General features: G+C 48.0%; 1 protein-coding gene and 1 long non-coding RNA gene across 12 annotated transcripts in view; one reads left to right on the top strand and one right to left on the bottom strand.

The window, feature by feature from the left end:
- Gm33389 overlaps positions 1–11,821 on the bottom strand; it is a 41,291-nt gene extending 29,470 nt beyond the window's left edge. For 3 of the 6 annotated variants that reach the window (XR_003950585.1, XR_003950586.1, XR_003950587.1), the window contains exons 1-4: positions 11,646–11,821; positions 2,616–2,878; positions 2,374–2,468; positions 899–1,028 (exon numbers count right to left, since the gene is read on the bottom strand). This is a non-coding gene — a long non-coding RNA (predicted gene, 33389). The remainder of the gene's footprint in view (positions 1–898; positions 1,029–2,373; positions 2,469–2,615; positions 2,879–11,645) is intronic. The other 3 variants (XR_001780961.2, XR_873515.3, XR_003950588.1) reach the window with 2 other exon arrangements.
- The window catches only part of Klhl3 (kelch-like 3), a 123,252-nt gene that overhangs the window by 39,977 nt on the left and 57,901 nt on the right, over positions 1–25,374 (top strand). For all 6 annotated transcript variants that reach the window (XM_006517010.4, XM_006517011.4, XM_006517013.4 and 3 more), the window contains exons 4-5: positions 11,820–11,941; positions 19,638–19,800. In XM_006517010.4, the coding sequence (XP_006517073.1) occupies positions 11,820–11,941; positions 19,638–19,800 (285 nt within the window). The remainder of the gene's footprint in view (positions 1–11,819; positions 11,942–19,637; positions 19,801–25,374) is intronic.

Below are 25,374 nucleotides of genomic sequence, written 5' to 3'. Positions count from 1 at the left end.
GACTCAAGCTGCAAGGACTTTAATTCCTTTCCCCTCTTTCCTTCACCTGAACCTAGGTTTTTCAGGGTAATTTATCTCATCTTCAATAGTTTCAGCCACAGTTTCAGCTTGCAGCCTCACCTGTCACTCTTTGTATGTGTGATTTCGAAAGTTCAGTACTGACAGAGGAGTCTGCTTAGAGATATAATGAAGTGTTGGCTTGAAGGAGCATGGCTGTGGGGCAGTAGAAATGCCGTAGCAAACAGAACAGCTGGGGGAATGCCTTTTTCTTGGACTGATCTTGGCCGAAGGGGGTGGGGAGAATCAAGAGAGGAAGTAGTTCTAGTGTTCTGCACAGACCAAGTCCTCCACGTGACTCCATGACCTGACTACCCTCCATCCCTCGCCTTTATCCCTCCCTCCTCCCATCCATCTGAATACCTTTCACACATCTTGATGACAGAAAGAAAAATCAGAAAATGTGAGCAAGCAAAAGGTGAAGAAAAATTAAAACAAATAAATGCACGCACCGTAGCGTCGAGGTGACTCTTCTTTCTGATGTCCTATTTATAGCTATGCACACATACAAAATATCTTTGAACACAAATGGACTCACATATATTCTAATAGCCATGCTTTCATAGATACATATTTAAAAATTGCTATTAATCTGGAATGTTTTTCCTTCCCATTTCTATTCTGTCTAGCTCCCCTTCATCCGTCATTACGATTTAAGTATTGGTGCCTTAGTGGAGTTTTGCGCGACATTAGTGGAGAGCATGATGGACCCTCCAAACTTCCTTGAATCCAGTTGTCACCTGCTCGCAGCATGCCTTATGCTTCTCCTTAGTGTCATTGCTTATTTGAACACTCCCTTAATCTCTGACTTTCCTTGTCAGTCATTGCTATATCTGCTTACCCATCACCTGCTGCGAACAGGTGCTTGGTGAACTTTAATGGCACTCAACGTTCAATCTTCAACATGGTTCCACGTCCCCGAAGTCACGTCAGTGACTTCCCTCCGAATTGGGCATTCACCCGCTTACGTGCTGGAACACAAGTAACCTTTTCTGTTACAGCTAATGTGTTCGTGGGACTCTTTGCATCTTAATCATTATTTACATTTCTAATCATTTTCTTAGAATAGATTCCTGTGGCAGGAAGTACTTGGCTAAAGGCCATCTTCATTAAAACAAGTCTATCTTTAGCCCTATCTATTTTTGGAGTATGAGTGTTTTGCCTGCATGTATGTATGTGCACTTTGTGCATGCCTGGTGCCCACAGAGGTCACAAGAGGGCTTTGCATCCCCTGGACCCAGAGTTACGGATGCTTGTGAGCTTCCATGTGGGGGCTGGGGACTGAATCTAGGTCTGAACCTGGATGCTCTACAAGAGCAACAAATGCCTTAAGTGCTGAGCCATCTCTTCAGCCCCAGCCATGTACATTTTGAAGGCATAGATATTTTGTATATATACATCTCTATGAGTGTGCAGTTGGAAAGGGTCTGCTCCTGAATTGCTGAAGTACATATATGTACAGTTTTTACTTTTTGTTTGTTCACATTTTCTGATCTTCTTTTCTTTTTTTGAGACATGCCATTTAGACCCTCAGTTGGCCCAGCTTGTATGCCATTTAGCACTGCATAAGACTTGTGTGTGTTAGAGACCTCTTGGCTTTGCTTAAAACCTGATAGAGGTTTTTTAAAAATCCCAAATAACATTGCAAAATGTTTGTGCTTATCATATTTGGCTTTAAATGGCATAAACTCAACCCAAAATGGCCCAGGTGGCCCCTGTCTGTTTCTCTCAGTGTGTTCAAGGCCAGAGGAATGGCCTGTGATGTGGTCTTTCAGTCAGGCTTAAATATTGCAATCTTTCCATTCCACAGTTGTTCTGAATGCGAATCCACACCCCAGACCATGTCTGCCCCACAATAGCATGGGAGACATCCACCCTGCCCACAAAAAACTCCATGTCCTGTCTGGCGTGGACATGTAGCTTAATTGCTCCCACTGCTTTTAGCAGAGATGGAGGGGGGAGGCCAGCAGGCTGGGCACTGCCCATCTTTAAGTCGTGAATATGGAACGCATAAGACTTTCTCATTCTGCCATCTTGCATTGCCACAGGCACAACTGGCAGCCTGGCCAACTCCTCTCTCTCTTTTTAAGAGAGATTTATTATTTTTATTATTATGATTTTAAAATTACATGTCTATGTGCAGGTACGTACACATGAGTTCAAGTGCCCACAGAGACCAGAGGTATAGATCCAACCCCCCCGCCCCCCCCCCCCCCCCGAGTCTGAGTTGCAGTCAGTTGTAAGCTGCCCGATATGGAGCCGGGAATTGAACTTGAATTCTTTGCAAGAGCAGCGAGTTTTTAACTGCTGACTTACCTTTCTAGCCACCGTGTTCTCCTTTTATTATGCCCTTTAGCCTGGGTTCTGTATGCTGCTGTGCTTTTATTCAGGGGTCTTGACATACATGTTCTCTAGATACATTAAAAAGACAAGCCTCATTATATGGTATTAAAGAAACTGAGGTCTAAGGGTATATGTGAACTCATGGCCTTAGTCCTATCTTAATGCCTAAAATAAAACACATTTGAGCTTTCAACCCAAAAAAACCTGGTAATAACCTGGTTCCATTTTTCTTGATCCTAATGTGATATTGATGTGGTAGTGGTGGTAGTAGTGATGGTGATGATAGTGGTGGTGGTTGGCGGTGGTGGTCATGATGACGGTGACGATGATGTCAGTGGTGATGATGGTGATGTTGGTGGTCATGATGCTGCCAGTCACGGTTATGCTAATGATGCTGGTCACGATGATGATAATGATGATGGCAGTGATGGTGAGGGTGATGATGGTAGTGGCAGTCACAGTGGTAGCAGGTGCCATTCTAAGTGTGGAGGGAAAATGTTCAGTATCTTTATGGCTACACAGGAATTTTCTTCTGTTACTACCTAAGCAGGTAGAGGAGGTATGAGGTTCCAGGGGGTCTGGATGCTGGGGTGGTCTTTCTCTCTGTGGCCTAGCCTTCACACTCTCATTGGCTCCTTTGCTTCTTACCCAGCCTAGGGATAAAGGCAGGGCAGGAAATATCATTATTTCCCAGGAGATGGAAGTTAGACTTTGGCAGTAAAATCGCTCAGGCCACTGATTGTGGAGGACTGCCTAGGATTCAGGGAGAAGACAGAATATTTCTTTTTGCTGTGTGAAGTTAACTGCAGTGGACCTTAAGAGCTCAGCTCTAGCCCACTGACTTGGCAAGGCACATCTTAGAACTTGGGTGAGGGTTAAAAACACCATCTTAACATTTGTGAGGGATCATTGAGTAAGGGGTAAGGGTTTTTGTTTTTGTTTTTTTTTTTTCTGTTTTCTTTCTGCCTAGAACACAAGATTAAATTACAGTAGAGATCATTCAAGACAGGAGGAAGGGAGAATTCTATAACATGAGGACTCTTGAATGTAGCCTTTTCTTCCCTGCAAGGACATGTTCTTCAGAGACACCCTGTCAATAGATTGTTTCTCATTGTCAAGCCTTTGTTTAGGCTTGATCATAGACTTAATAATAGGATAGGACTTGTCTGGAAGACAAGCCACTGGTCTTTCTAGACTTCTTGAATCTTGTATGATAATTTTCTCTTCTTAGCTTGATTGAGTCTCTGCCCACCTGTTCCTGTTTGGCAGTCTTTCTTCTAAAAGGATCTCATTCATACATTCAGTGTGCTTGTAGAATCTAGGATGTGGACTCTTGTACCTGATAAGGACATGGAATAAATTGTTCATTGGAGTTTCCTATGGTCCTGATAGAGGACCAAATGCAGAGTCTGAAGACTTCAAATTTAGAGTCTCTCCCTTGCTCTCTATAGGGGTTCTCTCACTGGTTAACCTGCTTCTAGGTTTGTTCTCCCATCCCCCAAACCACTTGACATGGTGTAGCTACAGTGATCTTCCCAAGATGAGCATATGCTGCCCCCTCAGCTACTGAAACTCTGCCGGGGCTTCCTACTTAACCTTCACAGGAAGTCTGAACTCTAATGTCTGTTAGCATGTAGGCAGCCCAGATCCTAAATCCTGCATATATGTGTATGCATGCCACACCACAGAATGTGTGGGGAGGTCGGAGGACAGTTTTGAGGGTCGGTTCTCTCCTTGGGTCATGGGTTCCAGGTGGAGCCAGGTCAAGCATTTATGGTCAGTGGTTTTTATGCTGATCTACCTCACTAATTCTAGACTGAACTTCTTATGCTTCTGTAAAGGTCAGATTCTCCCTCACTTCTATTCCCTCTTCTGGGACACTTTCCCCTTTTCCCACGGTTTCTGACTAGCCTGAAGACAGGAGTTTGATCCCTGGAACCCACTGGTGGAAAGAAGGAAGCTAATGTTGTCCCCAAACCTTTACATGCCTGAATAGTTTTGACTCCTCCAGATCAGTGGTTTTTTCTTATTTTTGTTTTTTGTTTTTGTTTGTTGGCTTCTGAGACAGGGTCTCTCTGTGTAGCTCTGGCTTTCCTGGATCTCACTCTGTAGACCAGGCTTTTAAATATAAACCAATCCAATGGGAGCGGTGGACTCCATAACCAGGAAAGCAAGTGTGTGTTCTTGTGTGCTCAGCATCAGGGTGCAGGGATTTCTGGCTGACAGTCTTTCTAAGCAGAGTCCCCTCTTCCAGTATCTAATACCCTTTGCAGCTATGGGTTTGATGGCATCTACATCCATCCCCCATAGATCCAACCACCAGACTTAGCTCAGTAAGGGCAGATCGACAGTTTGTTCACTTAGGTCCTAGATTTAGCAGGTGGGGCGTATTTGGTATGTGCTAGCTGAGTGGACAAATGTCTGGCCCTCATTGGGCATACATGTTAATATACCACAAGCAGAGATACAGCCAGAGATATGTAAAATGAGTTTCTCTCGGGTGTCTGGCAGAGCGCCCTGGGAAAATGCCAGCAGAGCTGGTCTCTGGGGCTCTCTCCTTGAATTGAGCTCAGAGATGGGAAGAGTCACAGCGTCTGACTTTCTCTTTCTAAAACTATTTTGTCAGACTAATAGAGGTTAGTGTTGATTCAAGAAAGTCCAAGATCCTAGCTTGATGTGGTGGCACCTGGGAGGCTGAGGCAGGAGGATTATGAATTTGAGGACAGCCTGGGCTACAAAATGAGACCCTGTCTTACAAAACAAAATAAAAATGGGCAAGCATTCCCCCTCCCCAAATCTGGCTTCTCCCATCAGGAATGACTGCAGCTCACGGCAACATGAGCTACCAAGAGAAAACTTCTTCCTTTGTCTCCCACTCTGAAAAATGCTTCCTCGGCGTTTGTTTCAAGCCATCCCCTCTGTTATGTGCCGAGGCGACAAGGCCTCAGACTCTTGGTTCTCACTAGCTAGGTATCGAATGGTAACTTGCCTTAGACTGTTGACCCATGCTTAACTTTTACAACTTTTGTCAAGGCTGTTGGCCAGAGTTGGGGTCAAAATATAGAGGGATTTATTACATATGAATCTAGAGTCTATTCTTAGACTTGAGTCTAGAGTAGGTCTAGAGTTGGGCCAACTTCAAGTCTTTCAGCTGTGTATAAACACCTCTTGAAATGGCAATTCAATAATTTGTCAGATGGCAGTAATGTCACTCAACTCTGGGAACTATGTCAAGGGTTAAATGATGTTTTGTGGATATCACTTAGCCAAGGATCTAGTCTAGTGTGGGGACTATTATTATTGCCATTTTTAGGGCAAATTTAAACTAACGTCTTAATTTGGTATAGACATTTCTGCTGTTTCATAGGGGTTAATAAAATCAGGGCTGACAAGATGGCTCAGGAAGTTAAGAAAGGCACTTGCTACTAAGTCCGAAGACAGGAGTTTGATCCCTGGGACCCACTGGCAAAAAAGGGGACGCTAATGTCCTCAAACCTTTACATGTCTGCTGTGACAGACACATGTCAACAGTCATGCAAGCAGCGCCCGCACACACACACACACACACACACACACACACAAGTAAACACAGACAATTTTAGAAAATTGTAAGATTGTTTTCTACAGTTATGTGACTACAGTTACATCTCTTAGTTCACTACGAGGAAACTCTTTTTAAACATTTATTTACTTTGTATGTTTGCATGTGCATGTGTTTGATTTGTGTGCACACACATCATAGCATTTGTGTGGAGATCAGAGGACTCCTGTGGGCTCTGGACATTGAGCCACAGTGGTCAGTCTGGGGGGTCAGGAACCTCTGCTCACTGAGCTGCCTCGCAGACCCTCCATGGAGCGCGCAGATACTAACTGCTGCCTCAGACCCCAAGCTTTCTTTCCTATGTTATTTTCTTGTTTACTGAAACTGCACAGTTATCCAAAGAAGCAAGAAAAAGGCCCTAGAGTAGGATTTCTTAAACTTTTTCCACTCATGACCAAGAACCAATATAAAAATGTAAAAACAGATGTTAATTGACAATGTCATGGAGAATTTATTTTAAAGCAAATCTTTTATTTTTATTTTTCTACTTTTTTGGGAGAGGAAGGCTGGGCCTAGACACATACTCTCTATCCAGGGGTGATCCTCCTGCCTCCACCTCCCTGGAGGTGCTGGAGTTAAGGGAATGCATTATCAAATCCAGTTTGAGCAGGCTGGGGTTGAACCCAGGGCTTCCTGTATGCTAAGTCAGCATGCTTCCAGATGGGCTGCCTACTCAGGCCTCTGAAGGAATTCTTTGGAATACATGTACTTTTACCATTTCTCAAAGATCTCAGAGTATTTTTACGCTAATGAGATGAATGGACATACATGAAGGGTTATGTTTCGGCTGAGTATCTGATACCACAGGGCACAGAACAACTTCAGTAGTCTTCAGAGTTGGTTATTTTAATCTTAATTATCAATGCCATGAATACCGCTTCACATACATGCATAGTGCCACTGCACATAAATGCATAGTGTCACAGCACATACTTAGATAGTACCTCTGCACATACATGCATAGTACTGCTGCACATACATACATACTTCAAAGTGGCAGAAGTATGTTTAGAACCTTCTCGAAGTTTCTGTCCTAATCACAAGTCAGAATTTATAGAGTGCCTTAAAAACTGAAATAGGTCAGAAACTCAAACGGCAATTTTTAAAAGACATGTATTTTTTAACCAGCACACAGAGTATTTTGGCATTTCAAATACAATAATAGTTGTTGATTCCTGTCCCCGTTGTCCCCTTTCCTCCTTTTATGTGTCTACAGTCCCAGTGCCCTTCTCCCTTCAGGTCACCTGTGTTCTGTTTTCTGCTGCTCAGTCTCTGACATCTCTGTTCCCCATCATCGCTCTTATGATGGCCATTTTATGTTGTATGACCCCTGGCCCCCAAATACACACACACACACACACACACACACACACACACACACACACACACACACACATTAAAAACTAGGAAGCTAAGCTCCACACACAATATTCATCTTTCTGAATCTGGGTTACCTTGCTTAATATAATATATTCTGGTAGACTTCATTTCGCTTTACATTAGAATGAAAGTCCGTTGTGTATGTGGAGGACATGTTTATTTCCCTCTTGGCTATTGGTCATGGCCAGCCTCCTCCACTCCTTGCTTTTGTGAACGGGGAATCAATGGACATGGATGTGTTCAGTGTGTGTTCAGGACTGGCATAGCTGGCTTCCCAAGGAGGTCCCTGTTTAATTTTTCGGGAAAAAGATTACCAAAATGGCCTCTCCAGTTTACACTCCCACTAGCTGTGAATATACTTCTCTCTCCACACGTCCTCAAAAGCATTTATTGTCACTGGTTTTCTTGGTGATAGCCATTCTGACTGGGCTGTGATGGATGGTTAGTGATATTGGACAGCTTAAAAAAAAACTGGCCATTTTTCTTTCTACTTTTGGAAAACATTAAATTAGCCTACTTACTGACTCAGTGTGTGTATATTTAATTTTGTAGGCTTTTTTGTGTACGTATATGTATGTGTGATGTATATGTATGTGTATATATGTGTATGTATGTATGTATGTTTATGTATTTGTGTGTGTATGTGTTTGTATGTGTATGTATGTATGCATGTCTATGTCTATGTATGTATGTATGTGTGTATGTCTATGTATGTATGTATGTATGTGTGTTTGTGTGTCTGTGTGTGTTCGTGTATATGTGTCTCTGTGTGTAAGTACACCCATATGTGGAAGTCAGAGGACAGCCCTTGGGTATTGGTTCCTCCCCTCCTTACACATACATAGGTACCTCTTCTTGGGTGTTTGAGACAGAGTCCCTTCACCACTTAACCCAGGCTGGCCTTCCAGCTTCTTGAGATTCTTCTATCTCCCCCAAACCACCCCTTACCCCTCCACTGCTCTCCCTCCTATCTCCTGTAGGAATGCCCGCACGGGGATTACAGACAGCTTTGATGTGGGTTCTGCCAATCCAGACTCAGGCCATCTGCCCTGTGTGGCAAATGCTTCCGCTCACTGACCTTCAGTTGTTTGTCTTATGTATTCTAAATGGAAACCCCGTATCTACAGCGTGCTAGCAAATGATCTCTCCCATTCTGTACTTCCCTCTGCCGCAGCTTCCTTCTCTTCAGACCGCAGTTTCTAAAACCAAGTATTCCAACACAACACGGTACGGAGATATGCTACTTTGGTGTATGCTAAAGAATGGCAGTAGGGAAATTCTTAAAATTCTTAGCTTTCCATATTTGAATGATTCTGTTTCTTTAGGTGCAGAACAGCTTATATGTGCTGTAAAAACTATGTAGTCCATAAAACATCCCATTATTGAGACTGAGCCAACATGTTTCAAGCAGTTTCTTGGCATTGCACAGTGCACGCGGTGTTCCGGGTGGTACAAAGCTGAACAGCTGTGCATTGGCGCACAATGCCAGAGAGACTGTGGACTCACTGTGAGCACCATCCGGGATGCTTGCACACTGCCAGAGAGACTGTGGACTCACTGTGAGCATCATACGGGATGCTTGCACACTGCCAGAGAAACTGTGGACTCACTGTGAGCATCATATGGGATGCTTGCTGACCCACAGTCTAGAGAAGCCTGTTTACCTGTTACAGGCTACAGAAACCTGGAAGAACTTGATAAATCCATTCTTGTCCCAGAATATAAAGCCCCTCTGACCTCTGCACCCATGCATGTGTAAATACACACACACAGATTATCCACACAGTTTTTAACAGTTCCTAATTGTTTTTGTAAAGTTCTAAAAACCTTGACTTGTCTCCCACACACAGATTCCACAGAGGGAAAGGCAGGTCAATCAGCCCGGGCCTGACCGCATGCCTCTGGGTCCTTACAGCCTGCTGTTCTTTCAAAATACTATTTCTGAGGGAGGCCTGTGTTCTTTAACTTATCTCTTGTTTTTCTGTTTGTGTGGCTCAGCATAAAGTCTAGAGGATCCCATCTTAGGGGTCAGGAAGATTGGGACCCCACCTTAGGGGGCAGAAGGATTAGGACCCCATCTTAGGGGGCAGGAGGACTAGGATCCCATCTTAGGGGACAGGAGGATTGGGACCCCATCTTAGAGGCAGGGTCCTGCCTCCTGTCTCCTGTCTACCACCAGTCTCCTGCCTCAGGACGCAGTTAGTTCCAGTTGTTGACCTTCACAGTCCCAGAGAAGGGAAAGACATAGGAGCTCCCGGCTTCATTTGTCTGACAAGAAGACTAGCAGGCAGGATTTGAAGAACCCAACACCACCCACTTTCCCTGTTTGAGTCATGTGATCCGGAGCTGTGGCAGGGTGGGTACTGTGGACTGATAGTGAGACTGCGTAGCTTGGGGGTGGGTGTCAGGAGCCCACGTATTGCACAGCACCATATTTTCTTGGGCGTCGGGAGACCAGTGTTGTACTGTACCGAATCTTTTAGGTGCTGGCATGAGTCTGAGAGAGAACGGTCATCATGCTGTTTGCAGGATAATACCAGGGCTTCTGGCTGTGTCATCTCTTGGTGCCACACTGCCCTCTGATTTGTGCCTCTGCTGTGTGCTGCCTCAAGTCCCTGAACTTGCTGAGGAGGCTTGGCTCTATGTCGGGATCTTGTGACTGGGTGTGTGGTGCTGTTACTGCTCTCGCTTCCTGCCTACGTACTGTTTCTTGGGTTATTACCAGGGACGTTCAGAAGTTCTTCCTGCCTCCAGCTCAGCTCCCTTCCACCTCTGCATCCAGGATTTCATCCAGAAACCCCCTTCTGTAGACCATCAGAGACATCCACAAAACCCAGAGGACAGCTGATAGTAGAGTGTCTATCCCCCCACCCCCACCCTGTCAACACAGCTACATCACAGCCCTTGTAACAAAGGCTCAGGGAGCACTGGAGAAGAGGAATCAGGAAGACTGTAAGAGCCAGAGGACCAGGACGTGTCTACTGAGAGACAGTGTCTTCTACCTGTGACAAGGAAGCTGCTGCTTCCTGTGAAATCCTAACGACATACAGGGCCTCCAAATGACAACGCCAGTTGACATGTCACTAGGGATGGGGTCCTTCATCCCTAGATGAAGAGCTACAGGCAGTTAATAATGAGAGACAGAGAGGGGGGAGGGAAGGAGGGAGGGAGGGAGGAGGAGGAGGAGGAGGAGGAAGAGGAGGAGGAGGGAAGAGAGAGAGAGAGAGAGAGAGAGAGAGAGAGAGGTGGTTCTTTCCAGAGAGGACCCTCCCCACCTACACCCATAGTTTATCCTGATCGGTCAATCCCAAACACATAGACATATAAGCAACGCTGCCTGGACCAGCAGGTTGTATTTATGTGGACATATATGTGTGGAAGAAAAGGCTGTGACTTCTGGAGCGAGTTGTAGCACATGAGAGGGGTTGCAGCGGGAGAGAGAAGGGTGGGAATGATGTAGATTCAGCTCTCATGTATGAAGTCCTCAACAAGGACACTCACCTGTTCTTATCCTCCTTCTGGGTAGGACCTCAGTGCTGTCACCCTTGTCATGAAACTCACTTGTGTGATTGTACCTCTCCAGCTTCCTTCCGTGCCCTGTGCCCAGCCACGCCAGCCTCTCACTCACTGTCTCTCAGATACAGTATCCTCTTGGCTTCTTTCTCCTTTACACTTGGGCCACACCCGGCCCCTCCTTCCCTGCTTTGCTGTCTCTTGAAGTTCTTCTCGTCATTCTGCCACTCCCAGAGAAGTATACGCTCTCCTGGGAGGCCTCCTATAGCTTCCAGGTTGTGGTCTGTGTCCCTTCTCTGTGCTTCTACCCTGGACTGTGTTTCATGGTGTTTAAAGCTATGGGTTCTGAAGTCAGACTCCCTTTCAGCCCACTGTGGCAGTTAGATGTCTGACCACAAAATGAATGAGTTCCCTTCCTGAGCCTTGCTTTTTTGTTTGCTTGTTTGATTTGTTTTTTTCTTCCCTCTATGCAAAATAAGGCTAATTTTTACAACCATCACACATTTCTGTGAAGTTTGGAAGAGGCAAGAATTTAATGTGCTTCACCCAGTATTTGGCTGTAGTTAGCAATTAACAGATACTAATTTTTCATGGTGTTATGATAATTTGTACATGTTTAGATTCCTCTTATAAGACCTGCCCTCCTTCAGGGCTGGTTAAGAGCTTGCTCTCCATGCCCGGCCCTGGATACAGGTAAGCACGGCTCAAAGCCTGGGCTACAGAAACAGGTAGCAGAACACAGAATGCCTACCGTTGGTGTATGAGTGATCCAAGGTCGTTATGACCTTGATGTCCTTGTGCCTGACTCTCTCCAGTGGTTTCTGGGGGCACAGGCAAGAGCCGCAGGTTTCCTAGACAACGCAGGAGGCAAATTTGCCACAGGTGCCAAATTCCTGTCCTTCTCTGTTCTGTTGTGGAACCACAGGTGACATGTCTGAGAGCAAGGCCAAGAAGATCGAAATCAAGGACGTGGACGGACAGACTCTCAGCAAGCTCATCGACTACATCTACACCGCAGAGATCGAGGTGACAGAAGAGAACGTGCAGGTAACCTCACCAGCGGCCCACGTGCCACCCACTCAGGACCCGCCATATCATCGTCCTGCCCTTTAACCCTCATAGCTCCTCAGGGTCACAAAACAGGAGACGAGGCTGCAGAGGATGACGTCACTTTACCTGGGCACGTGCCAGTCAGCGTAAGGGCGGAAGAATGTCCCCTTTGTCTGTTCAGCGCATGCCCGTCGTAGGCTGTGCTGTTCATCCGCAGGTTAAGTCATGCCTCTGCATGAGCTCAACCCCGGAGTGTTGCGTTTTATAAAAAGATAGGAGAGACCAGAGATATGTTTGATGGAGGCGTGGTACGGTGTGGGGGTAAGGGGTGTCTCTGTGGACCCATGCTGAGGCATCCCTTCCCCTTGAGGGACCAGCCACACGATAGACTTTATTCAGGACATGGGGAGGGGAGTTGAGACAGGGAAAGGAGGGTGTGGGGTGGGAGGAGGAGGAGGAGAGGGAGAGGTATTGAGAGATAGGAGTAGAGGCCGACATGGAGAGGAGGTGAGGGGAATGGGAAGAGAGAGAGGGTAAGGGGCAAGAGTGAGAGCAAGAGAGAGAGGAGGGGGCAAGCAGCCCCTTTCACAGTGAGTCAGGGACCCCTGGCTGTTGCCAGGTAACAGTGGGTGGAGCCTAGATGAACCGCCAACATGGAGTGAGGAGTTTTTAGCTCAGGTTGTATTTAGTTTATGAAGGAGGAACCAGAAGCTCAGAGACTCCTCTCCTCCCCAGGCTGCCCTTGTGTCTCAGGGGGCGAGAGGCCGTTCAGTCTTGGTCACGCAAAGACCCCGAGACCGAGATCGGAGTCTCACCAGAGTGTGGTGATGACATGCAGCGTGCGCCTTTCCCCTCTTTCTCAACCCTGCCTGGCCCTCTGCCATCTGGAGCTGGGAAAGGCAGAGGACCCAAGAGAGGACACGCATACTGTGCTTCAGTTGGGGAGATAATTGGGGAGGGGCAGTCTTGACTTCCACAGATCACGGGGCTGAACAGACAAGGGTACTTACACTCTTCTGCCCTTACAGGAGTGACGGAATTTGTGTGATTCGAAGGGTTAGCTAACGCCCCTCCAGTGATCAGGATGCCCATTTCCCATTGAAGCTCCAGGTTGGAGCTGTCTGGGAGGCTGGCTTGATGATTGCTTGTTGTTTCAACTTAGCCCGACCATTCCTCTTACCTGCCACACCCTTCGCCAGCACTGTCGATGTAACTGCACTGATCCCCTGGTGTCTGCAGTGTAGGGACGAGAGACATCCGTTAAAGAAAGACACGAGTCACGCCTGTGCACAGTCCAGCAGTGAGAGAGGATGCCAGGGGACACTTTGGAGGAAGGAAGGTTTTGGGAAGAATCTTTTTTTAAGAGTTGAGCTTCAAGCTCTGGTTGAGGAATGTGTGGTAGGCAGAAGGATGCTAATGTGGGGTCAGGCGTGGGCGGGCAGATCAAGTGAGGCACATTTCATTGTCCCTGCATAGCCTGCAGTTCCAGGAAGGTCTCCTGGCTTTTATATAGTTACCATAGCACTTTGGGCTAATCTACCATTTGTAGAAATATAGGTCTCACTGTCCTGGCTGGCCTAGAGAGCTCCCTGTGTAGACCAGGCTGGCCTCAAACCCATAGAGATCCACCTCCCTCTGCTTCCTGAGTACTGACACTAAAGGTGTGTGCCGCCAGGCTAAAATGTGTAATTTGGATAATTAGAAAGGTTTTGGTCCTTACTTCCTGACAGGGATAAGATGTTAGGAGCAATATAACAGTAATACATAATAATTTATTGTTAAGGTATTAAGAAATTAAGGCATTAATTAATAAATAAAAATAATAGGTATCTTTCAATAAAAAGGTAATTTTTTACACCTCTGGCCTAACCCTGTGCTGATCTTTCTGTCTTACAAAATGCATTATTTCAAGGTGGTGACAGCAGATACCAGAGAGCTCTATAGAAAGTGACGTCATTACTTTAAAAAAAAAACGAATTTGTGTGTGGGGGGGCAGGGAGAAGGAGGGGCTAGAGCAGTTTAGAGGGATTAGTGAGGAGACAGCCCTGGGCTGCCTTCAGCATGGCCCCTGGTTCTGTCTGAGGAGAAGCCCTTGACTCTGAGTGCTTGCCCTGTGCCTTCCCCCATCTGCTGGGGTCTTTCCACTTCCCTGATACCCTGCTGCAAGTTCAGTCTTCTCCATCCAGCAGAGGTCCTACATAGGTATTCATAAACTGCCCCTGCTCAAACCCTGGCTCCCCTCATTATCTGGCTGTGATACCAAAGCGAGTCAGGTGATCTCTCTAGATGTGGTTGTTGTGACAACAGGGTTTACTTTGACAGGGCTGGTGTGAGGGGTGCACATACTGACATGGCCTTAGAGCAGGGCCTGGCACCTGGTGCACAGTATTACCTAAACAGGGTGATGCCGTCATACGTATACGTATGACATGTACGTAGAAGGCGTTGATGCTGTTGGGGACTGAGGACAGGTGGTCAGGTAGCCGGGTGGGGAGTAGGAGCCATGGTGAAGGGGGCGGGGCAAACCCCATCTGATCTACAGGTGGCTGGCAATTCTCCTAGGGGGGAGCATTCTTTACATACCTCCTGGCTCCTGGGATATGCCCAGAATGCTTGGTGTGGACAGAGGCCTGGACTAGGCACCAGCTATTCTTCGGAGGAGAGGGACCTTTGGACTATCTGTTGAGGATCAAGGGATGTAAAAGCTAGATCTAGAAGGCACAGGGCCACAGGCTGTCCCTCCCGTGTGCTGAGCTGCATGGAAACTCATCTTGTTCCACATTTGGACAGGCATTCAGCACTTTTCTTCTCGAACTATTACTCTGCGCCGGCCAATGATGGCATCCGCAGAGAAGTTGCTGTGACAGGCTGCTTCCCCAAGGAACAGCTGCTCTGTAGGCAGAGACAGATGGAGGGTCTGGTGGAGGTATCCAGGAGGAAGTAGTCACTACTGCCTGATGGGAGGAGAAGGGGCGCAGACCACACTCAGGAAATGTTTGGGCCAGACTCTGGAGGAGAGGGGCTGGTCTGGCTTGCCTTCTGTCTTTGTGCCCATCCCCCTAACCCAGGCTGGGAGTCCCCTGAGGGGCCTACTGAGACTGTCCCTGAGAGTTAAATCTCACCCCTTCCTAGGCGCATGCTTTTGCATGTATGATGTTCAAACAGGCTTAGAAAGCTGAGTAACACAGGGCAGCACAAGAGGAGTGGGGACCTGAACCCGGCTCACTCTGACTAACCCGAGTTAGTTACAAGAGGCTGGGCTGAACTTTTTTTTTTTTTTTTAAGATTTATTTATTTATGTATATGAGTACACCATTGCTCTCTTCAGAGACACCAAAAGAGGGCATTAGATCCCATTACAGAGGGTTGTGAGCCACCATGTGGTTGCTGGGAATTGAACTCAGGACCTCTGGAAGAGCAGTTGGTGCTCTTAACCGCGGAGCCATCTCTCGAGCCCTGAACTCATTTCTTAAGCGAATGACCTGAGCCTAGGTTTCTGCCCCTAGCGGTCAATTATAATCAAAACTGCCAGTGCTAATGGCAGTGCTCACTCCTATAGACGCATCCCCAGCTTGGCTCTCTCCCTAGCCACCACCGTGACCACGCCCACTGTACTGTTGAGCTCGAAGCTCACAGAGCTAAGGTCATTGTCCTCGGTCACATGGCCAGCAAATGGGAACACTGAAAGTGACGCTTTGATCGCCTGCTGCCCACTGCCTGGTCACCTGCACTTTGCTTGTACTCTTTAGTCCTCCCCACCCCGCAGAAGGCTCTAATAAGCACTTCTGGTCTCTCTGGTCGCCCTTCACCTGGCACTCTGGCGGGCGCTCCCCCCTCCCCCAATAGAGTTCCAGGACGAGGTGTTTTCTGAGGCAGGGCATTTCCTCTTGTTTTTGCAAAAGGAAGCAAAGCCTGCGACGGATATCCTCTGCTGTGCTTTCTTGTGATATAGGGAGAGAACAAACAAGACAGGCCCGGCACAGCAGAAGTGGAAGGCTGGCTATTTACAAGCCTAGGGGACCTGTAAACTCCTTGCTGTGGGCCATTCCCGGCTGCTTTAGGAAAGAGGGGCTGAAAGGCAAGCTGGTTGCTTTAGACCCAGGGTAATTTTCCATGCCGATGGGTAGTTCCTGCTAACTCCTCCTTCCTTCAGCGGCCAGCATCCATGCTATGGCTCTCTCTACCCTCACAGTGTATTCAAAGCATGGAGCTGGGCTCAGGAAGTAGAGAAGAGGAAATGCCCCCAAGTCCTGCTGATGTGGAGGATGGGACCGACCTGTTACCTTCCCCTGGGAAGTTGGGTTTGTGTGTATGGCCCTATCTGATAGCGCCTCAGTCTATCCCGGAGCAACAGAGCATGAAAGGTGGCTTATCTCCTGGTCTTCCCATCCTTTCCTTTAATGTCATGGCCTCCTCCAATCTTCTTCCTGTCCAGAATGAAGCTACAGAGGGCAGAAAAGGGCCTTTAGCCATTAGATCACAGCCCGGTTCATTGTGGGAAACCAGGTCCGGGGAGCTCTCAGGTAGGAGGGGCTACTGTCAGGTAGGAGGGGCTACTGTCAGGTAGGAGGGGCCAAGCAAAGCCAGGGTGGGAGTGGACACTCTCATTAGCTCTTGTGTGCTAAGTGAGTTTTGTGAGCTACAGTAGGGAACTTGGAAGCTGTGTGGGTAGTCTGCCCACACAAGTGTTAAGTTAGATTGTAACCTAAGGCACGCGTTCAGGAAATAATTTGTTATTGTACTTCTCAAGCTGGCTGTCATGAGCTTGAAAACTGAAGCCCTGAACTGTGCTGTCTTTCCCGAGGGAAGGAAGGGAGGGTGTGTCTCCGGCATGGTCTTGCTGGGGCTTGGCAGGGAACGCAGCCTGGGTATAGGCAGGAATCTCAACCATCCAGAGAGTTACTGGCAAGAGAAACCCCTCCCCCGCCGCCCTATGCTAGCATAAATAAATGTTCCAGGTTGCCTAGAACTGAAGGGGACCCTCTGAACTTGTCTAAAACTATCAGGGTCAGACAATACGGGATGATTGGTCAGAGGCTCTGCGGGGTCACATTGTGTGGAGCCTTCCACTCCTAGCGTGTACCCAGCGAGAGTGGCAAATGGATCTCCACCTCTCTGGCTGGCAGGGACTAATCTGGTCTTGGGATCTGTATGGCCAGGCCGAGTGGCCCACAGGTTAATTGAGTTTCCAGGTTTATGGCTGCGGAGTTGGGTGGAGGCTGCCTGGCGGGGATGGAGCTCGGGCGGCCAGATTTGGGCTCTCCTTGGGTTCGCCTACAGTTTTACAACTCCGAGGCTAAGTCGATTTTTATCTCTCTCTTCTTCAGAAATGAATCAGTGGGCCAGAAAAGACCAAGGACATTGTGTTAACTCAGTTTTGCTGGGGACACGGCAAGAGGGAGGCAGCGTGTGGGGTGGGAGGAGGGGAGCGGCCTTTCCAGGGAGAAGTAGAAGCTGTTAGACAGGCAAAGCCTTCCCTGTGGACACCTGGCTTAGTGTGATGCACAGTGGAGTTCTTGGTGGCAGAAGTGGATGCATTTGGGCAAGGAGGAGGAACAGGGCACACTGTCCTACAGCACTGGAAGCTCTGGGGTGTCCCTCGGTGCTGTCAGACTAGGATAGTTGGTTACCCCCTGTGGAAGGACAAGGACCAGGCATGATCCTTGTCCAGGGATCGGCTTTAGGCCTTAGCACACAGAGGCGATGGAAGTCTATACGGAGGGCTCAGAGATGTTTTGGGAGAAGATCAGCACCCAGCATTTAAATTATTAAAAACAAAAAAAGGCACGCATTATTCCCCAATTAAAAAGAACAAAAACGTTCATGCCTGCAGCCTCTTCTTCCTGGGGCAAGCCATTATAGATGGTAACAGCTGGAGTTGGTCTGGCTTAGCCTCTCTCCCTGAGAACTGGGGTGGGGTGGGGCAGCTGGGAGGAAGGACAGAGGACCAGGGAATCACTACAAGGAGCTGGTGCCGAGTGGGTGGTTTTCGCTCAAGTTTCTTTTTTGGTAAGATATCCTGGCTGCTGCCTCTCACACAGTGAGAGGGACAGCGGAGCCCAGTGGGGCAGGGCGTTTGTCTTGTTTTTATGATCTAGAGGGCAGGCTGGGCAGCTGTGGGAAGCTTGGCAAGGGTTGGTAGTGAGTGCCCAGCAGGCTTGCTCAAGCCAGTTTCCCCTGGTTCTTAGGAAAAAACATGTGCGCACACACCCAAGCAAGAACTATTCTGTTTTCCATGATGCAGAATAAGTGTCCTGTGACTTTTCCAAAGAGAACTTAGCTCTCCTCTTTGAGCATGCACTCAGAGGACTCCTTCGCTTTTTAACCTGTTGGGAAGGAGGGCCACCCAAGTGCATACTGGCTGGGGTGACTCTCTTCTTTCAGTCAGATGAAACACCATAAAAACAAGACGTGGTTTCTTTTGCTTACTATTGGATCTTAGAACCTTAGCCAGGGTCTGGCACACAGACACGTAGCAGTTAGGTAGTGAGCGACTCAGCAAGAGCCTTCTAAGTGAGAATAGCACACTAAAGTCTTCAGGGCAGTGGGTCCCAGAGTCAGCTTGCTAAAGAGGCATGTGAGGGAACCTTAAATATCACTCCACACCAGGTCACACCTGCTGTGTGACACTATTTCTGGGGAGATGTAAACATTTATTTCCCCCAGATAGGGAACCGACGAAAGACCAAAGAACAGATGTCCCCAAAGTTTAATTTGGTAAAACCAGTACGTTTTATTGGGGTCACTCACAGGAGCAAAAATGACTCAAAGACAGCTGTATCACCGAAGCCCACCCCATCATGGGTGGCAGCTCAAGAAAGCTGGAACCAGGAGCTCCCTGAACGATTTACAGGCAGCTCAATAAGTCACAGGGAGTACTTTGCAGGAAGCTCAACTTGCCCAAGAGTGTCTCTCCCCAGTCCTCACTGCTTATGCAAATGTAGTGAGGGAGGGCCTAGTAGATCTGATCAGTTTCAGGGACTTTCTGAAGCTGTAAAGGTTTTTGTTTTTTTGTTTTTTGTTTTTTTCTCCTTAGCTTGAGAGCTTCCCCGAAGGATGGAATGTTTCACCTCTCCTGAGAACACACTCTTGTTCTACCTCCCTGCAGACACCCCCTGTCTTCATAAGCTTTCCTCCAAGATACAGGGTTTAATCTCAAAAGAAAGGGCATGCAGTAGCCTGTATCCCTCAGGATGTGTAGTTCTCTGGGTGATGCCAGTATGTGGCCAAGTATTTAGAGCTTCTGTGTGTGCTGTATATGCATGATACTTGTGTTGCACGTGTGCACACACTGGATCTCACTGGGTGTAGTTCATGTACAAGGTCCAGCATGTACAAGGTCACTCGAGTTCTTAGACAATGAGTGGGCTTTCAGGCCTGTGGAACCTAAACCTGAATTTTACTAAGGTCCTGCGATGGAGACAACCCTGGAAAGGTTTACAGGTTGGAATGATACTGAGACTCCCCTTGTGGGCGGGGCTCCAAGGGCAAAGCAGGCTGGGAAGTTTGGACTCAGTGAGAGGGCAGTGGAGAGTCATGAGCAAATCTTGAGTGTAAGGTCACAGAAGCATGAAGGGACAGTGATTTTGGGGGAGGGGGGTGCTCCTGCTGTGGGAGCGGGTGTCTCAGAGGGTTACTCTCTCTCTCTCTCTCTCTCTCTCTCTCTCTCTCTCTCTCTCTCTCTCGCTCACAGGTGCTGCTTCCAGCAGCCAGCTTGCTGCAGCTCATGGATGTGCGACAGAACTGCTGTGATTTCCTGCAGTCTCAGCTGCATCCCACCAACTGCCTGGGCATCCGAGCTTTTGCAGATGTGCACACGTGCACCGACCTCCTGCAGCAGGCGAACGCCTATGCAGGTAAGGCAGGGCGGCCTGCGTTCCTGTGAGCTCATGGATTTAGTCATCTGGCACATGTGTGTGCACATGTGTGTGCACATGTGTGTGCACATGTGTGTGCACATGTGTGTAGCATTAACTGAGCTTAGTGTTGCAATGGATCTTTTTCTTGTTTAAGGCAACTTTTCTTTGCTTATTGCTCCATGTAGATGCTATTGGAAGTTGAACAGGCTCCAGGCTCCCAGTGATCAACAAGTGACCCCTTGCACACTGTCTCGATTTCTAGACTCACTGATTTTTTTTTTTTAAGTCTGAAAGGAATTAAAGTGCAAGATGGACGTGGTGGCACACACCTGTGACTCAGCATCACAGAGGCAGGAGGATCACCACAAGTTCAAGGCCAGTCTGGGTTACATGATAAAACCCCATGTCAAAGCCCAAACCAAAGTTAACAAATCAACCAACTGACCCCCACCAAAGGCGAGAGTGCAGTCAGACTCACGTCAAAGTGATGGAGTGGGCCCCTCATCAGTTGAGAGCACACAGTGCTCTCAAAGGACCAGGGCTGGCTTCCCGGCAGCCATGTTGGTACCTCACAATCACTCTGTCAAGGGATCTGGCCCTCATGTCCACCTGCACTCACGTGCACAGACCCACACAGAGACACACAATTAGAAAGAAATATAAAATCTAAACAAAAGGCAACATCACAAATTGGCTTCCTCCATTCACCTCAGAAAACTGTGAACACTATTAAATTTATTTGTTTTAGGCATCAGCGTTGACTTCTCTGGGAGGATAAGATCGGATCTCTGCAGACTTCCCTCACGCACGCTGGCCTCCCCACTCCTCGTCCTCACAATGGAGCCAACCAGTGTATTACAATTAGGTGTTTTAGTTAGAAAAAAAATGTTCACAAACACCAGAAAGGCAGCGAACAACTGTCCTTTTCTTTAATATGTGTGTAGCCACCCACACTAGACACAGCTGGAAGAGCCTCAGTCTGGCAGTGTGTTTTCTGGGTAACACCGTACCTTGGAGAACTTGTTATCTTGGAATTTAAATGGAGTCTTGAGAGGGAGAAGAATTGGAGGTAACTATGCCATCCAGGATGCTTAGCAGGGCACTCTCCCTCAGCATTCATTGCAGGAAATGGAAGGATATCCCGAGTTATCTAGGAAACCGGTCTGGCCATTTTAATGGCTAGGTCGGGGCATCGCTGCCTCCTTGTCTACCAGAGGAGAGCTTTATTTCATTCCATGGCCAGATCAACAGCGCCATGCCTGCCCCTCTCTTCTGCTTCCTGTCTAGCCGAGACCTAGGAAACAGGCTGAGGAGCCTCTGTCTGCCCTGTGCTGCAGTCCCTGTGGCCATGAGGTGACAGTGAGGTGACAAGCATGCGTCCTGCTGCTTTAGATTCTCTAATCGGCTCCAGGTACAGACTGGCTTTCATGGGTAGACACACATGACCAAGGGTCACAGACTGTTGAGCCTCCATGGGAAGACACACATGACCAAGGGTCACAGACTGTTGATCTTTCATGGGAAGACACACATGACCAAGGGTCATAGACTGTCAATCCTCCATGCACAGGTACACACATGACCAATGGTCACAAGTGGCATGTCCATCCTCCACGTGGACACACACATGACCAACGGTGAAGATGTCCTTGAAGCTTACCACTGTGAAGGACTTCTCTGGTAGCCTTGGCTCTCGGTCCTGGTGGCCTGAACTCCGCTGCTTGACTGTCATCCATCCTGGCTTATGCTGTTCTTCCTCCACCTTTCCTTCCCTAACGAGGGTCCCCCGTGGAGGAGGCCCCTTCCCTGAAGGATGCTGCTCAGGTTTGACGTGTCTGCATGTGTGGTCATGTGAGCATGTGTCAGTGTGATGAAGGTTTCATGCTGAGGTGCTTGGACTTTTCCTCCCTTCTTTCTTATCTCCTCCACCAGCCCTCCCTGCTAACCCACTTAGCGCGTACATCCATACAAGCACTGTGTTTTCTTCATCCCCCTCCCAACTCACGGTAAGCTAGACCTGTAGGAAAGTGGAGACGATGCTTCGTGCTGGTGCGTCCTGGTCCTGATGCTGTCAAAGCAATTGGCTTCTGTGCACGTGTCTGTCAGTAGCCTAGTGACTTTCCATGACTAGTATTTATTAGAGCTTTTCCTTTGGTTACCCTTTTACACTGAGCACTTCATGAACACCCTACTCCTCAAAGGTATGCAACCGTTGAGGAAACCAAAGGTAAGGTGGTCCAAGGAGATGCAACTAGTTAGGGCAGGGACAGAATTAAACCCAGTGTCAGCATCTGTGGCTATTGCCTCCCACAGCTTCCAGTTTGCACATAAGGGTAGCGAGGAGCACAGGTAGTGAGATAGGAGGCCTATTCCACTGAAATGGTATGCTTAGACGCCTGTGTCACGGTGTCACCAAATCCCAGCAGTGTAGACAGATGGACAGACAGCCGATGCTGGTACAGACTTGGGGTTGGGGAAGCAGAACATAGGTGTCTTCTTTTCTTCTTGATTGCACTGTACCTAGCCACACAGAGATTGTCCCCTCTCTGCACGCGTGGCCATGTCTACATTCCCTGGCTCAGTTAGTGTGCTTGACAGACATGGAACCTCCTCTCTGTGATGCAGGCCTGTGACCTTCCCACAGCCTGCCTTTGGCGCAGCCTCAGCTTTGTAAAGCAGGGGGTTTATGGTGTGGGGATAATGCAGAAGCTCCAAGCCCAATGAACAGAGAGTAAAAAGGAAATGATCATGACTGCTGTGTTTAGAGAGGGAGGCTGGAATGATGCCTTGGGTCCTTCATCTTTGACGGACGTGGGCCTGCTTCATTTTGTGACCGTTTATCCCTGGAGCCTGACCTTTCATTTTATACTGTTACATGCAAGAAATAATGCTGGACTGCCTTGCTTTACAAAGTATTTTCGAGCCAACCTTGCAAGGGAATCCCTTGTATCAGATCCAGGAGTCAGGCCTGCCAACCCATGGGGCTGAGCGACCCTGGGCTGTTTTTATAAAGCCTTGCTGGTTTTAGGATGGAGGGAATGATGAAGGGTAAGAGCGATATCCTGCAGTAGCAGAAACCCCAAGTCTGGGCTCTGGGTCCCCCCTGACAGACCCAGCTGCTGTACTGAGGGGCCTCAGAGCTGGGTCCAGGTTTAGATGCCAGAGCTCATGGCTTCTAACTGCTGGTGTTCAAACCCCTGAGGAAGGGGACCAGTTCAAGGCTCCTAATCCTGGGATTCCTTTATCTGGAAATACAGGTAGGTGGATATGTGGTCCCTCTTCTCCCCTCCCCAGTTTCTAGCCAACTGGGCTCTGCCTTCACTTGCCTGCCACCCCACAGTTTGTTCCTGAACACGTTTCCACCGAAAGCTCTTTTTCTGACATATTGTCACTATTTCAACTTGAATACAAACCCCATCACCGATCGGTCCAGGAAAAGCAGATGGGCAGAATGACCGTGAGAGGCAGAATAGTCCCACCGGAAGTGAAACACCACAGCAACTTTGTCCCCCCCTGGACCCTTCAGTATCTCTTTCATTGAAAACATGTTTATGGTCTGGAGAGATGGCTCAATGGTTAAGGACACCCGCTGTCCTTCTAGGGGGCCCAGATTCTATTCACAGCACCTATATGGTGGCTCACAGCCATCTGTAATTCCAGTTCCAGGGGGTCTGACACCCTCTTCTTTCTGACTTCTGAGGGTCCTAGAGCTCATGTGGTGTACAGCTGCTATACATGAGGCAAACACTCATGCACATAAAATAAAATAAAGGAAAAAATGCTCCCCAGGTTTAAAAATGCCTCTGTGTTAGGTCCTGGGAAGTCTCCCACATCTGCAGTTACATTCCCATACCACTGCACTAAACTTTATAAAATATATACTATTGTATGAGGTGAGTTATCTTCTTGTCAGTCAGAAGTGAAGGTATGAACACCTGCCATTCTCCCGCCAGTCCCTTTGAAGAGGTCTGGGGCACAATATTGGGTGTTCCTATAGAACGTATGTATCATGTGTTTTGGTGGACACAGACACTCTCTGTACCCACCGTCCTTTCAACATTTTATCATCTTATGTTATGTGTTTGGATGCATATCCATATATAGTATGTGTGCCTGTAGAGGCCAGAAGAGGCCATTGGATCTCCTGGAACTGGAGTTACGGGCAGTTGTGAGCCAACGTGTGGATGCTGGGGACTGACCCAGGTCCTCTGGAAGAGCAGCTAATTGTTCTTGACCCATGAGCCACCATACCAGCCCCCTATGCATTATGCTTTTATTTGACCTAATATAAGATCTTAGAATCATATCCAGACTCTTGAACAAGGCTGTCCATTTTAGTGTGTTGTGTGGGCATGAGAAAGAGAGAGAGAAACAGACAGACAGACAGAGACAGACAGACAGACAGAGATGCTATACCAATACTCTGTTGATGGATATTAATGCTTCCAGTTTTATAGACCATATTTCAGCGAGCATTAAATTAATTTTTACATTTACTTCATATTGGGTGGGGGCTTCAGGGTTTCACGGTGCACGCAGAGGTCAGAGAAAAACTCACGGGAGTCAGTTGTGCCCTTCTACCCTGTGGGTTCTGGGATTGAACTCAGGTTGCAGGCTTCAGCCACAAGCGCCCTTCCTACTGACCCTCAGTAAAGTGAGCATTCTTGTGCACAATATTTTGGACTATAGTTGGCAGGGTATAGTCTTGGTAGTGTTACTAGACCCAAGAAAACGTATGTTTAAACTGATGTGGCTGGAGATCCAGTCAGACCTTGCCTAGTGCGTGTAGGCTCTGAGTTTGATTCCCAGTTCTGTGTACTTTCTGTAGAAAGGGTCTCCAGCCCCCCAGTGTGTGGAGCACTGGCTAGGGACCGCACTTCTCTGCCCAGCAGATGGCTTGATTTCCTGTTTGGATCGACCCGGGCCCTTGCAGCTGCAGCAGCACTTCCTGCTTCTTCGGTGTCCAGTCTGCTTGCAGGGTGATGTGTGAGACTTTGGCTCTGCTGCTGTCATGTTTAGTGTGAGTGAGTGTGTGTGTGTGTGTGTGTGTGTGTGTGTGTGTGTGTGATCGGGGAGAGTGGGCCTTCAGAAGCTGACTGTGCAGACCTCTGGCCCTCAGCAGCGAGTATCCCAGCCCGTCTAAGTCGGAGGCCAGCAAGGCGACTCTCAAGTTTGCACAACCCATTCCTTATCCCTTGTAATTGTTGCTCCGTTTAATCTTTAACCCCAGAGACTTGGTTGTTTGGTAGTTAGAGGGCCATGTGCCTGGGCCATCAGCGGGGCTGCTTAGGGGATTTTAATGGGGCCTCATTAAAGCCTTGGCAGTTAAAATTCTTTGGGTATGCTGTTTACATCAACCTGCCAGAGCTGAGCTGAAACCCTCCAGCCACAAGATGGAAAAGCCATTTCATTTCATGTGCTCATAAAGAGAAATGCCCACCCCCCCTTTTGATTAATTAGGTCATTTGGTGGAACGAAGTAATTAAGTCAGGAGCAGAAAAGTTTTGTGAGGCATTTAAACCATGAATCTCTGGCCTGTCGAGGCCCTTCTCACGACTGGGCTGTATCCAA

The sequence above is a fragment of the Mus musculus genome, chromosome 13 (assembly GCF_000001635.26).
Source record: "Mus musculus strain C57BL/6J chromosome 13, GRCm38.p6 C57BL/6J".
NCBI lineage: Eukaryota > Metazoa > Chordata > Mammalia > Rodentia > Muridae > Mus > Mus musculus.
Note: the sequence above shows the minus strand (reverse complement) of the source record. Positions and strands in the feature narration are given on the sequence as shown.